We start from the raw sequence: 15217 nt of genomic DNA, 5'->3' as shown, positions 1-15217 counted from the left end.
GTTAAGAGCAGAGCAGAGCAGTGCATACTGTGAGGTGTTAAACGGTCACTATAAAACGTCAGCGATATCTTATCACAGCTCAATTCATTCGTTGTTCAATTTGGCCACTCATCAACCTCACGAAATATTGTTCCATTAAATCAATATGATGAAGTTGAGTACATGCATCGTGTTAGCAGTTCTGGTCGTAATGGTAAGCACCAACAGTATATTTTACATGAGTGACTATGGTAGTTTAAATAAATAATGCATCACATGTAGCAAATATTACGTATCGTTCAGTTTTTTTGTGACTTTATCATGATATGATGAAATACTTTATTTTGTTTGACGAAATTAGAACTCAGTAGGACAAGCCACCATAAGCCTAAAGGCATGGGCTTCTTTAAATAGTTATAATATACTTCTTCTCTTTAGTTTTTGCTGTTTGGGTCTAGGTAAATGTGCTTAATTTAAATCGTTTATGCTTTTGAAAACTGCAAGATGGCGACACTCCCAGTTTAGACTTTTAGCGTTTCCTTTGTTGTTTGCTTGTTCAGTTGCTAACACAGGCAGGAAAATGCAAAAGCAAAGAAGTGTAAGGAACGAAAAGGTCATCAATCAAGAGACCAAAATTACAATTGGAGGATTAGATACCACATAAAGGCCCGCAACTTTGTCCACGTGTCCCGTAGTTAGTAATCCGTAACTGTTTGACGAAGTACGATACAAGTGCGACTAACTTTGATTTTATGGCACTATAGTATCTTCTAGTTTGCTCGTCTTAAAGGTGCAGGAGAGATGAATTAGAATAAAATTTTAAGCTTTTATTGCTGTGATTATTGTCATGTGGAAAACATGACAAAGCTTTCGTACGATTGCATTGGAATCATATTGTTTGGCTCTTTTCTCATTGAAACATGCCTGGTCGAATGACTGAATGGTCACCAATCAATCATTCTTGAATGCAACTTTCCTTTTCATTCTTGATTCTTCTAGCAGGAGTAATTTAGATTTTTTTGTCATAAGTCATGTCTGAAGTCGGAGTAAAATCTTAAGCACGCGTCTTGCTAAATTACTACTCAGACAATTATATGCAAAAATAAGACATTCATTATAATTTTGTAGACATTACCTGCTGATGCGTGGTGGAGAAGATCAAGTAAGCAAATTTTTTTTCCCATTTAACTACCAGTATTGCGCAAAAATTGAAAAACAAAGTGTTTTTCCTATTTTGAGAAATATCTCTTGGTCAAACTGAATAAAATTTTTTCATACCAACACAGTTCCTTTATTGATATTGTGCTTTGAAGGTTAATATTTGGTGAAAGACAAACAATTCTTTGTCTCTTTTATTTGACTTGTTGCTGAATATTCTAGTTGATGCTGGTTGCTAGCACACCTCCCACGATATGTGCAAGTAATAATTCCACTATATAAAATAGACAAATTTCTTTTTTTATATACATTCTAAAGCTTGCATAAATTTAGTTTAAGCTTGAGTTTAGCGATTTACGTGTGAATTGAGTTAGCCTACTATGAATAGAATAGTTATTGCAGCAGCTTTTTTCGATTGGACTTCACAAATCTCCTGTGACTATACTGACGAAAACTTTGGTTAGTTTTACAGCTGAAATGGCCAAGTTATATAAAATTACCATTGCAAATTAAGAATGTGTAACATGTATATACTATGTAGCTACGAAAGACGTTTTTCCCATCAGAAATACTACGGCACAGGTAGCTACTCTTTTCTAACTGTAACACTGCACTTCTCTGTTATACAAAATATGTTTAAATTTAAATTGACTGTGAAACAAGTAAATATTAAGATTTATAATTTTTAAGAAATAAAAAAACAAGTAACTGAATATTTTAGATTCATTGTAACACCAGGTAACTAACACACATCATCTGTGGCTTAAATTAATAAACCTGTCTTTTAAACTATAATACCACTTGAAACTAAAAACTAGTACATTTGATTGGTTTTATGAATGTACAATTGCGTAAATCATTAATAGATTATTCTGCATAAATAGTATAATGTAGTTATTTTTCAACAAAAGCTCATTATGCGCAAATGCTTCTTTAACAAATAGATTTACGTACTCTAACACAAAAAATCATTTTTTAAAAATTATCTTAAAAATAGTATTTGGGTTTTATTTTAATCGTGATTTTCGTTCTGTGTATAGCATATTTCCGTGATAGAAATATACAATCGAGTTTTATGGGGAGGTTTTAAATTGGTATATAATTCATTTATTCAGTTTTTATAGAAAATTAGGAAAATTAGCTATGGCTTTTATTACGTTTTTTAGAACAATCATGTCTCCTGAAATAAGTTAAGTAATAAAACGAAATGAAAATGAGTTTTTTGATGTACTTGTCTTTTCAATGTATTGCCATGTTACGATGTTTCCACTCAGCAAAATTTAATATTCAACCCCCCCCCCTCTCCCAGTTTTGATCACTTGGCAACGGCCCTGGTTTAATGACTCTCAAAACCAATTCAAAGCTACTAGTGCACATAATCGCATAATATATGATTATTTTTTACCTCCAGTCTGTCATTCCGTATGCAACCAATGAATAATGTCAAATAATAATGTTTCTTCAAGAATTTTATTTTTAGTCACAATAAAAACTTCTTTAATGAATTATAGCTCTGTTCCTTTATTTTTAAATATAAATTACGTTATTCATTTTAGCCAATGTTAAACCAGGCTGCGTAAATGCAAATTGGTGGGTATCTTTCAACAAACAAGGATGGTCAACTTGTGACACCACAAACCAGTTTATCACTGGCTTTTATCGCAGCGCATTGAGTGCCAACTATGATGGACTTTACCGTCTTGAAGAAGCCAAATGCTGCAAATCTAGTCCAATATATATTGGACAGAAAAGTACTTGCCAAAATGCTAACTGGTGGGACTCTTTCAACAAGTTAGTATTTTCCCCCAGAATCAATCTTTTTACTGGTATTAATTGTCTGTTGGTTAATTTTCTCAGTTCTTGGTACTGAGAAAATGAAGGAAACGTAAGAAGTTTGGATACATTACTAGGACTATGATTTAAAATGATGAACTTTTGTGATTGTTTAGTTTAACGTAAAAAAGTGCGTACCAGTATTTACAGGTTTTTTTTCAAAGGTTGATCCAGGATAGTGCTTACTATTTTCACATTCAATTTTGATTTTTATCAAGTTTTGTACTTTAGTAGCAACCGATAGCCGAATCATTCTTAAGAGCAGCGAGAGACTTGCCGAGCGGAAATCGAATTCGTGTAATAAAAATGAATGCCCAACTTAGGGCTCTAATCAAAACTTTATGTTGGGCATTAATTTTTATTACACGAACTGAATCATTCTTAGTCTCTAAACGTGGCAACTTAAACAGCTTTTCAATTAAAATCAAGGAGCAATGTCTTGAAAGTTGTCCTTTAATTTAGTGAAAAATTTTTTTCTTACGATCTTTTGTCTGTTGGTTTTCCATGTGCTCGTAGCTAGCTACATTTTAACTTGTGTAGCAACACTTTTCTAATGAAGATTTACGTAATTAAATTGACTTATTTAAGACTGTATACATAAATGTATAAATAATATGGAAAAATAAGCAGGATAAGCTGTTTAACTCTAAATGCTGAACAACAACAAAAAACGACAAAGAAATAGTAAATGCAGTCCTCTGTGTGTCATTCAGTCCTCAAAAAAAATAAAGATACAAACTTATTTCCTTAAAAATGTATTTCAGAAAAGGATGGAATGTTTGTTCGAATGGATATTTTCTAAATGGTCTCTATCGCACAAACGGACAAAACTTACACAACCTCGAAGAGGGAAAATGTTGCAAACCAGTCAATCATCCCGACAAGTATGGTGATTGTTACCATGAAAATATCAAAAATGATTTCAACAAAAAAGGATGGACAGTGTGTAAAAAAGATGGCTACTACGTCACTGGGTTAAGACGAGATTCTGGGAATTGGCTAAAGGACATTGACAGTTTTAAATGCTGTAAAATGTGGAGTGGTAAGAATCACAAAAACTAATTCTTTTTTAATCAGGTTAAGACAAAGTCCTATCGCCTTTATAGCTACTTATCATATTTTAGAACGAAAATATATCAAAAAACTGCAATTATACAAATAGTTATTCAGAGTTTCATGATTAAGCATAAAAAATTTCTGTTGTATAAGGAACTTTACAATTAAGAAACAACACATATGTTTTAGAAAATCAACCGTTATTGGCTTCAAAAGTTCAGTACGATAAAAAATAAATTAAAAGAGAAATCTTTAATAAAACGAACCTTCGTTTCATTTAAGCCTAATTTTGGTGAGCAAGTCCTTTATACATAGCCACACACTTAAAATTCACAATTAATGAAAATCAGTTTATTATTTCCATGCTCAGTGACTTATGCAACAATTGAAAATCATAATTTCGTTGTTTTAATTTTATTAAAACATTTTGTGTGATTTCAATATATAAACGTTTTCGAATACTTGCATGCCTTTTTTGTAAAAAAATCACGATATATGGTGTTGTTTTCAATATATTGCTGTCAATTAAAATTACAAAAAATAAAGTTTTTAACTTTAACATAATCAGTGTTACCCGAAATTATATTCGCTGTTCCATTGCATATTGTCGTTTATTCAGTTTTATAGAAAATTAGTAAAATTAGCTATGGCTTTTATTGCGTTTTTTAGAACAATCATGTCTCCTGAAATAAGTTAAGCAATAAAACGAAATGAAAATGAGTTTTTTGATGTACTTGTCTTTTCAATATATCGGCATATTACGATGTTTCCACTCTGCAATTTAATATTCAACCCCCCCCCCTTCCCCCAGTTATGATCACTTGGCAACGGCCCTAGTTTAATGACGCTCAAAACCACTTCAAAGCTACTTATGCACATAATCGCATAATATATGACTATTTTTTACCTCCATTCTGTATGCAACGAATGAATATTGTCAAATAATAATGTTTCTTCAAGAATTTTATTTTTAGTCACAATAAAAACTTCTTTAATTAATTATTGCTCTGTTCCTTTATTTTTAAATATAAATTACGTTATTCATTTTAGCCAACGTTAAACCAGGCTGCGTAAATGCAAATTGGTGGGTATCTTTCAACAAACAAGGATGGTCAACTTGTGACACCACAAACCAGTTTATCACTGGCTTTTATCGCAGCGCATTGAGTGCCAACTATGATGGACTTTACCGTCTTGAAGAAGCCAAATGCTGCAAATCTAGTCCAATATATATTGGACAGAAAAGTACTTGCCAAAATGCTAACTGGTGGGACTCTTTCAACAAGTTAGTATTTTCCCCCAGAATCAATCTTTTTACTGTTATTAATTGTCTGTTGGTTAATTTTCTCAGTTCTTGGTACTGAGAAAATGAAGGAAGCGTAAGAAGTTTGGATACATTACTTGGACTATGATTTAAAATGATGAACTTTTGTGATTGTTTAGTTTAACGTAAAAAAGTGCGTACCAGTATTTACAGGTTTTTTTTCAAAGGTTGATCCAGGATAGTGCTTACTATTTTCACATTCAATTTTGATTTTTATCAAGTTTTGTACTTTATTGCTTTTGTTACCTAATTATGAACACTGATCGTATTAGTAGCAACCGATAGCCGAATCATTCTTAATAGCAGCGAGAGACTTGCCGAGCGGAAGTCGAATTCGTGTAATAAAAATGAATGCCCAACTTAGGGCTCTAATCAAAACTTTATGTTGGGCATTAATTTTTATTACACGAACTGAATCATTCTTAGTCTCTAAACGTGGCAACTTAAACAGCTTTTCAATTAAAATCAAGGAGCAATGTCTTGAAAGTTGTCCTTTAATTTAGTGAAAAATTCTTTTCTTACGATCTTTTGTCTGTTGGTTTTCCATGTGCTCGTAGCTAGCTACATTTAACTTGTGTAGCAACACTTTTCTAATGAAGATTTACGTAATTAAATTGACTTATTTAAGACTGTATACATAAATGTATAAATAATATGGAAAAATAAGCAGGATAAGCTGTTTAACTCTAAATGCTGAACAACAACAAAAAACGACAAAGAAATAGTAAATGCAGTCCTCTGTGTGTCATTCAGTCCTCAAAAAAAATAAAGATACAAACTTATTTCCTTAAAATGTATTTCAGAAAAGGATGGAATGTTTGTTCGAATGGATATTTTCTAAATGGTCTCTATCGCACAAACGGACAAAACTTACACAACCTCGAAGAGGGAAAATGTTGCAAACCAGTCAATCATCCCGACAAGTATGGTGATTGTTACCATGAAAATATCAAAAATGATTTCAACAAAAAAGGATGGACAGTGTGTAAAAAAGATGGCTACTACGTCACTGGGTTAAGACGAGATTCTGGGAATTGGCTAAAGGACATCGACAGTTTTAAATGCTGTAAAATGTGGAGTGGTAAGAATCATAAAAACTAATTCTTTTTTAATCAGGTTAAGACAAAGTCCTATCGTCTTTATAGCTACTTATCATATTTTAGAACGAAAATATATCAAAAAACTGCAATTATACAAATAGTTATTCAGAGTTTTATGATTACGCATAAAAAATTTCTGTTGTATAAGGAACTTTACAATTAAGAAACAACACATATGTTTTAGAAAATCAACCGTTATTGGCTTCAAAAGTTCAGTACGATAAAAAATAAATTAAAAGAGAAATCTTTAATAAAACGAACCTTCGTTTCATTTAAGCCTAATTTTGGTGAGCAAGTCCTTTATACATAGCCACACACTTAAAATTCACAATTAATGAAAATCAGTTTACTATTTCCATGCTCAGTGACTTATGCAACAATTGAAAATCATAATTTCGTTGTTTTAATTTTATTAAAACATTTTGTGTGATTTCAATATATAAACGTTTTCGAATACTTGCATGCCTTTTTTGTAAAAAAATCACGATATATGGTGTTGTTTTCAATATATTGCTGTCAATTAAAATTACAAAAAATAAAGTTTTTAACTTTAACATAATCAGTGTTACCCGAAATTATATTCGCCGTTCCATTGCATATTGTCGTTTATTCAGTTTTTATAGAAAATTAGTAAAATTAGCTATGGCTTTTATTGCGTTTTTTAGAACAATCATGTCTCCTGAAATAAGTTAAGCAATAAAACGAAATGAAAATGAGTTTTTTGATGTACTTGTCTTTTCAATATATCGGCATATTACGATGTTTCCACTCTGCAATTTAATATTCAACCCCCCCCCCTTCCCCCAGTTATGATCACTTGGCAACGGCCCTAGTTTAATGACGCTCAAAACCACTTCAAAGCTACTTATGCACATAATCGCATAATATATGACTATTTTTTACCTCCATTCTGTATGCAACGAATGAATATTGTCAAGTAATAATGTTTCTTCAAGAATTTTATTTTTAGTCACAATAAAAACTTCTTTAATTAATTATTGCTCTGTTCCTTTATTTTTAAATATAAATTACGTTATTCATTTTAGCCAACGTTAAACCAGGCTGCGTAAATGCAAATTGGTGGGTATCTTTCAACAAACAAGGATGGTCAACTTGTGACACCACAAACCAGTTTATCACTGGCTTTTATCGCAGCGCATTGAGTGCCAACTATGATGGACTTTACCGTCTTGAAGAAGCCAAATGCTGCAAATCTAGTCCAATATATATTGGACAGAAAAGTACTTGCCAAAATGCTAACTGGTGGGACTCTTTCAACAAGTTAGTATTTTCCCCCAGAATCAATCTTTTTACTGGTATTAATTGTCTGTTGGTTAATTTTCTCAGTTCTTGGTACTGAGAAAATGAAGGAAACGTAAGAAATTTGGATACATTACTTGGACTATGATTTAAAATGATGACTTGCCGAGCGGAAATCGAATTCGTGTAACAAAAATGAATGCCCAACTTAGGGCTATAATCAAAACTTTATGTTGGGCATTAATTTTTTACTACACGAATTGAATCATTCTTAGTCTCTAAGCGTGGCAACTTAAGCAGCTTTTCAATTAAAATCAAGGAGCAATGTCTTGAAAGTTGTCCTTTAATTTAGTAAAAAATTCTTTTCTTACGATCTTTTGTCTATTGGTTTTCCATGTGCTCGTAGCTAGCTACATTTTAACTTGTGTAGCAACACTTTTCTAATGAAGATTTACGTAATTAAATTGACTTATTTAAGACTGTATACATAAATGTATAAATAATATGGAAAAATAAGCAGGATAAGCTGTTTAACTCTAAATGCTGAACAACAACAAAAAACGACAAAAAAATAGTAAATACAGTCCTCTGTGTGTCATTCAATCCTCAAAAAAAATAAAGATACAAACTTATTTCCTTAAAAATGTATTTCAGAAAAGGATGGAGTGTTTGTTCGAATGGATATTTTCTAAATGGTCTCTATCGCACTAACGGACAAAACTTACACAACCTGGAAGAGGGAAAATGTTGCAAACCAATCAATCATCCCGACAAGTATGGTGATTGTTACCATGAAAATATCAAAAATGATTTCAACAAAAAAGGATGGACAGTGTGTAAAAAAGATGGCTACTACGTCACTGGGTTAAGACGAGATTCTGGGAATTGGCTAAAGGACATTGACAGTTTTAAATGCTGTAAAATGTGGAGTTGTAAGAATCACAAAACTAATTCTTTTTTTATCATTAAGTAAAAGTAAATGTTTCATTATCTCTGTTTGTGTAGGTTGAAGCTCTATGCCAACCACGAGGTAAATAAGCAAGTAATGATTTTATAAAAAAAGTTGTTGTTGTAGTTAGAAACTGTTATTTCAGTTATTTTGTTAACTCATTTTTCAAATAAAACTTTGATACAAAAGGAATGTGGATTTTTTAACTTTTTCATAGCACAAACTGCATGCCCATGAAGTTTTAACGCAAGATTCCCTTCATTTCTATAATCATACTTGTCTGTATAGTTTTATTGTATGATTATACATGTATATGGGCTTCACTATTATGTTCGTGAGAACAGTTGCGATAATAGTTTTTAAAATTGTGTCTTTGTTATTTGTTTAAAATCAGCTATCGCTCGTACTATTGAGAGAAAATAAGAATTTTTCACTACACATATGGCATAAAAAAGTAGAATCTAATAAACGACCAAATGTGATGTCATTGATCTATTGCTCAGAAATGGAGCTATAGTATAACAATTCAATTTTTTTTATCGATAATTACTATAAATTATTTCGTCGATTAATGCGTCAAAAAATGGGAAAGCTGAATATTCTCGCAAACCAAAAACAAACAAATCGTCGTAAACAATGTAAGAAGTGATTTCAATTTCATCAAAATTGTAAACCAAGAAACTTAGCTACTCGTTATAAAACGTTCTTGAACAGAACATATCAAATGAATGGACATATTGATCGTCACAAATAGACAAAAAGTTATTCCTTGTCGAAATTCTCCTCACCATCGTTCAATTTGCACACTATGGCCTTCTGTTGTCCTTATATATTTGAATTAAAACTGCTCGTCTTGTGTCTTCATACTAGATAAAACTCAAAAGAAAAAAAAACCCGTTTTCGGTCCATGATTCCTGATATTCTTTTAAGCGTAAGGCACTAGAACGCTGCATGTTAACGTTTCGGTAGGAGATTTCGGCCCCTTCCACGCTATCCAACTTGGGGATGTCAATAGCAAGCTTCCGCCCATAAGAGCCCGAGAACACCTGCGATAGGGTTTGCTCGGGGTACGCAGGGAGAATGCGGTCGCGACCCGAAACGTCTGGACCCCTAAGCCACTGCACACATATCGCACCCAGCTTCCACTGCTAGTTGACATATACTATACATATATTTAGCTTTATATTTATATACATAAGTTCAAAGCCTTACGATAGTTGTGGTATTATTAAAGTCACTACTGAGCATGCCCAGATGATTTCCTTGACACTTTGCGACTAATTGAGCCAATTGCCACAAATGTAGTGCGGGTACATATGGCTGTGCCATGTCTAAAAAAAGTTTGTCGAGTGGACTGCGCATGCGCTAGCGCATTGCAGATAATTTCTTTATTAATTTGTTACTAAGCATGCTATTTACTTCAAAATCGATACTAGTTAATGGAATTTGGATACAGTCGGTCGTTGCCATGACCATGTGCTTGGGCAGCTGGTCAAGTCGATTGCGCATGCGCAGAAGATTTATCTGAAAATTTGTGACTGAGTGAGCTAATCCTCGATAATCGGTACTGGTACATACAGTTAGTCGTTAAGATGAACATGAACTCGAAGAGTTGGTAGAGTTTGCTAGGCATACGCTCAGATTAATTCTCAATTAATTTGTGGCGGAACGAGCTCTGAAATTGGTGCTTGTATATGCGCTTAGCAATTCTCAATCATATATTTTTGCCACGCTTGTTGTCTTCTTAAACTTGTTTTGACAAATGCATATCAAACTCATCAACACTTTGTTACGCCACTCTATTGAGAGAATATCCCTTAGAATGATAGAGATATTTCATTTTTCTCCATAATTTTTTATCTGCATACTTTGTGCATAAACAATGATCTAATATTTATGACAGATATTATAATTTGTCGATTAAGTAGAAGAAATACTTGAAAATGAAACTTCCAGAAGTGAAACAAAATCATGCATAACAGAGGAGGAACGACCACGCCAGAATGAAGATATCTTGATGAAATTGAACGTAGTTGAAGCACGTAGCGTACGCTCGAGAGTTTGGATAAAGTATCATGGACCAGTGAAAACACAAATGAATCCATGCCTAATGACAAAGATAATAGCTATAGCGAGGACTAGATTCCAGTAAACTGGAATCCATGAATAACACCAAGTCTACTGAAGATATGTTGTAAAAAAGTATCGATGAAGCACTTATACAGTTTGGAAGCTCGTTGGCTCATGTGGTATATAGTAGTGGGAGCTGTTTTTGATGTTGCTGAAGATATGTAAAAATAACTACCTGCGTCTTTCGTTTAGGACGAGGAATCTGATTTCGAAAGGGAATGGGGAAGGAAATACTACGAGAGACTTGCAAGAAGATTCGAAATGTATTCTCCAAACTTTTAAGTACAGAAGGAGCATTGTAGGAAGAGTACTCTTAGAAATGTTAATTACAGCAAAACATAACATACTATATGGAAAAACGTAACATATAGACTGTAACAATATAAGAAATGACATGGCGTTATTTCTTATATTGAAATATTATCGACCTTATGACAAAGAGGTGATATCATGTTTTTCCTGAGGTTGGAAACAATTGAAAATGTTCAAATATCCTACTGGAATATTGGCATCCATGAGGATGCGGTGCACACTTGGGTGGCCCTTCTGTGGAAAATCACTGTTGACTGATACATCTAAGCCCACGATCAATAAAATTGTCAATCTAACCATAGATATATTAGATTTAGATTTCTGACGTATATACAAGTTATACGCATTGATATGTAAATAATACTGGATAACGCATTAATGATGATCTTAGATTTAGTAGACATAGGTTGCTGACGCATCACATTCGCGACAACATCTTATAATCCAAGAATAATCCAAGATGGCGTACTAGGATTGTATTACAACTTTAATGTTTTTCTAACATTACGCTGATTTTTTATAAATTTTCTTCTCCAATCGACCTATTTTGAAAAAATTCGTTTATTTTTCATCTTTTGCGCAAATAATGGACTCATCGTTAGAATACACGTTTTAGAGTCAAAATTTATTATTGTGGTCTGATGCTTTTGCCATCTTGCCAACATTCAATCATGATTATGCTTGTATTGCGAGTTACAATGAAAAGAATCATCAACTTTCTATATGGAATTTTCCTTGTATTAAGTTTGTAGAATGTTACAAATGCTTGACTTTAATGTACTTTCGCGATCTTTTATTAGAAGAGAAAACTCGCGATTTGCAAATTTGATGCCGTAATAAATTCGCATTCTTAAAAAAAGTTTGACCAAATATTACAGTGGAAACTGTGAACATGTACGGAATGGCACTGGTATCATGTTAAGACTCTTCAAGATGCTCTTTCCAACATTCAGATTTTTGGTTGTGACTGGAAGCAATCCACGAAGGTGTCTTCAAGTTGCATAATGTAATTTAAATAGCACGATGAAGGAGCAGTCAGCCCACCAAAGTTGAGTTCTTTATATGCCTTGAAATAGCAAAGCAAATTACGATCATTGTTTATGTTATTTGAAGTCAAAACGTTCTTACATTGGAGACAGCTGTGGATTTTGAAAGCTTTGCTTAGCAAATATCCTGAAACATAGGCAGCAGCATTTTTGAGCAATAAATTGTTGCTAATATTTTGTTCTCTGTAGTCATTTTCACCAATCAACAGTGAGTTACTTGGAGCTTTTGCATGGGTAAGTGGCATACTAAATGGTTTGGGCTTTTTTTTTTGAAAATTGTGTTAGCAGAGTGTCCATATCTTTAGAACAGTTTCCTTTGGAAGTAGTCAAAAGTGAACTAAAAAAACCTTTCGAAAAGCTATGATAAATTTTATTGGCGTGGGATTGTCAGAATTACCTCCTTGCTGGCGTATTGTTCCAAAAAAATTCTCTAGAGCATCTGTGTTTAATCTTCTGGTAAGCAAGAATGCAAAATTATGTGAGGCATGAAGATAGGTCCAGAGACAGATAATGGCCTTCATAGCTATAAGCCATCCCTTCAGTGATTTGATTCTGCCTGTGATGTTTTTACCATCTTTTACCACTTTGATTCCCTGGATAAAGGACATTGCTTCTTTGAGAAAAGCAATGTGAATATTGCTGTTGCTTATTGCACTTCTTTGTTCTTTTGCTGATTTCAGTGTGGAACTATTGACGCAATCGAAAAGCGAATCAAATTTGAAAAGCAACTCAGCTGTACCCAATGCTGATGGTGGTAATGCTCCAATTGATGAATATGTGCAAATCGATGCAGCAACGGCGTGGCTGAATATTTGTGTAGCATATTTAACTTAAAAATTAATCTGAAAATTAATGCAGCGACAGCGATGTAACGAAAATAACAATATATATATATATTAATAGAAGCAAGAGGACAATTTTATTTCCTTATAACGGAATCAATACTTTAAATTATCTAAAACATGACAAATATAAGGAACATATAGTAAAGAGCATCTGGAAGTTAGCTACAATCATACAATATAAGAATTTTCCCAACACAATATGGCATTGGCATTAAATACAATTGCACAAGTTTGCAATTTCTCAATGAACATTTATCGAGTGTTCGGGATATGACTAAATTTGTCTGAATTCTAAAGCACCAAATCCAATGTCATACGAAATATCTTTTTTAGTGTAGCCCGTCCGTTGATAAATTTCACATTGCTCTTCTTGTTTCTGATTAAAGACGTTGTTAAGCGCTTCTAAGCTTCCGTTCTCTAAAAATAAATAAATACGAATAACCTTGACCACACGGCCACGGCACAGCATTTCTCATACAGGTCTCGATTGAATTGTACACATTGGTTGTACATGAAAAAGCAGAAAAATATGTTGATTGTATGTTCCCATTTCAGCGCGATGCTGAGGGTAGGTCTTGATTGCCTTTATTAACCACAGCTTTGATTTGGTCGTCTCAGGATGAATATTTCAACTTTTCAAGTAATAACGCCAAGATTTTTGAGTTGTACATTGCTACCCTTATTTAGTGTAGCAAGTTTATCTTGCTGCCAACATGGCGGAAGTGGCGCATGCGCATTAAAATTTAGGACCGCATTTTTCGCTAAGTGGCCCTTCTGTTAGGTTATCTATTCTGAGCTATTGTTATTCTTAAGGTCGTTTAGAAGGTTGATTTCGTCTTTTGAAAATAAATGCTTTTCCCGCCTGCCATTGAATTGCCAGGCGGGAAAAGGATTCTCAATATAAATATTAGAGCCCAGCAAATTTTAAACATAGTCATAAACAATTTGGTTTTATTAAATTTATTAAAACAGTGACGTTTCGTCTTTACTTATCACATCATTAGACTAATTAGAAAGTTAACAAGAATGTAGATATATATTGAGCTAATTACACACCAGAATATCGGAACACTTGGGGATCTCTCCCTTGACTGGAAAACGCTATACTAACCCATTAATGTCAAGGGTTAATGGGTTAGTATAGTTGTAGTTTAGCTTCACTGGATAGTGAAGGATTTTCAGTAAGCGTTGTGAATTTTGTTGTGTTTAATACGTATATTTTATGCTCATTATAGAATAATCAAATGAAACCTTTGAAAAAATGATTTTCTAATAAGTTTTGAAAAAATTTGCTAAATATTACTCAAACAAACATGGTTGAATATAGTTCGCAAAGCTTACTTTAAAAAGAAAGTAAATCTACAGCCAGTTCTGCATAAATCAAATTAAAAATATATATAGCCTGAAACAAGAACAAGTATGGTTGCTATTACCACTATTGTAATTAAGAAACAAAAACGTATCCCATTGATTTAAGCTCTATTATCGGCTTTCCTGTGCAATAAGCTGAGTTCCCGCAGCTGTTTATTTGAGGTTTTCGCCCGCAGTAAATACCGTTGAATGGACCACCAAACCCAATGAAAGAATCGGATGAATGACAATTATTGTCATTATTTCCCAGGATACCAATCCTTATACTAGCATGTAAGCCTATTTCTGCCTTTGCGTTGAAACCCGCTTTATTGCAGTTTTGTTGAAGAACACTGTCTTTAATCAATGACATCCATTTGTTTCGGTTCACATTTGTTTGGCGGTATTTTCCATCAGCAATAATTTCGTACAACGATTTAGCCTGAAAATTGAAGCTGATAAAATTCTCAAGGAAGGTCGTGAAAAATTCAAGACAGAACGACTTTTACATTCTTAACGCAGTTTTACTTCTTGTCATCTCCAAAAAGCTGCAGTTTTATTGCTATATTACATTAAAATTTTAAAATTTGTAGCTCATTACAATTTCGAAATCTGCCATTTTCCCTAGGAAACTTCATGTTATTTATATTTTGTGTGTTAGTGCCAGACCTAATAGAGAGCTATTCCGCACGATAATACTGGCAACATAAATAAAATGTCTGAAAGAAATACATATTTCACTCGTTCATTAGGTTGGATTTTAGCAATTGTTGCGAAGATAATATTTTGAAAGTTATAATCGTATTGTGCAAGACAAGGCGCGCTTTTTTTAAAGGTCTGTCTCGAATTCGTCGTCAATGTCATCATCTAAAAAC

The 15217-nt window shown here is 33.1% G+C and overlaps 1 protein-coding gene across 2 annotated transcripts; it reads left to right on the top strand.

Moving 5' to 3' along the window:
* The first annotated feature begins 80 nt into the window (after positions 1-80).
* LOC124457749 lies at positions 81-8851 on the top strand. 2 transcript variants are annotated; one of them, XM_047007936.1, is made up of 9 exons: positions 81-193; positions 1108-1141; positions 2694-2928; positions 3735-4012; positions 5077-5311; positions 6154-6431; positions 7497-7731; positions 8365-8642; positions 8716-8851. In XM_047007936.1, the coding sequence occupies exons 1-9, from the start codon at positions 146-148 to the stop codon at positions 8718-8720; spliced, it is 1626 nt and encodes a 541-aa protein (XP_046863892.1). In that variant the 5' UTR covers positions 81-145; the 3' UTR covers positions 8721-8851. The 2 variants fall into 2 exon arrangements, with proteins under 2 accessions (XP_046863892.1, XP_046863890.1); XM_047007934.1 differs by having other exon boundaries at positions 8365-8851.
* The last annotated feature ends 6366 nt before the right edge of the window (positions 8852-15217 follow it).

The sequence above is a fragment of the Xenia sp. Carnegie-2017 genome, unplaced genomic scaffold (assembly GCF_021976095.1).
Source record: "Xenia sp. Carnegie-2017 unplaced genomic scaffold, XeniaSp_v1 HiC_scaffold_6, whole genome shotgun sequence".
Taxonomy (NCBI): domain Eukaryota; kingdom Metazoa; phylum Cnidaria; class Anthozoa; order Malacalcyonacea; family Xeniidae; genus Xenia; species Xenia sp. Carnegie-2017.
Note: the sequence above shows the minus strand (reverse complement) of the source record. Positions and strands in the feature narration are given on the sequence as shown.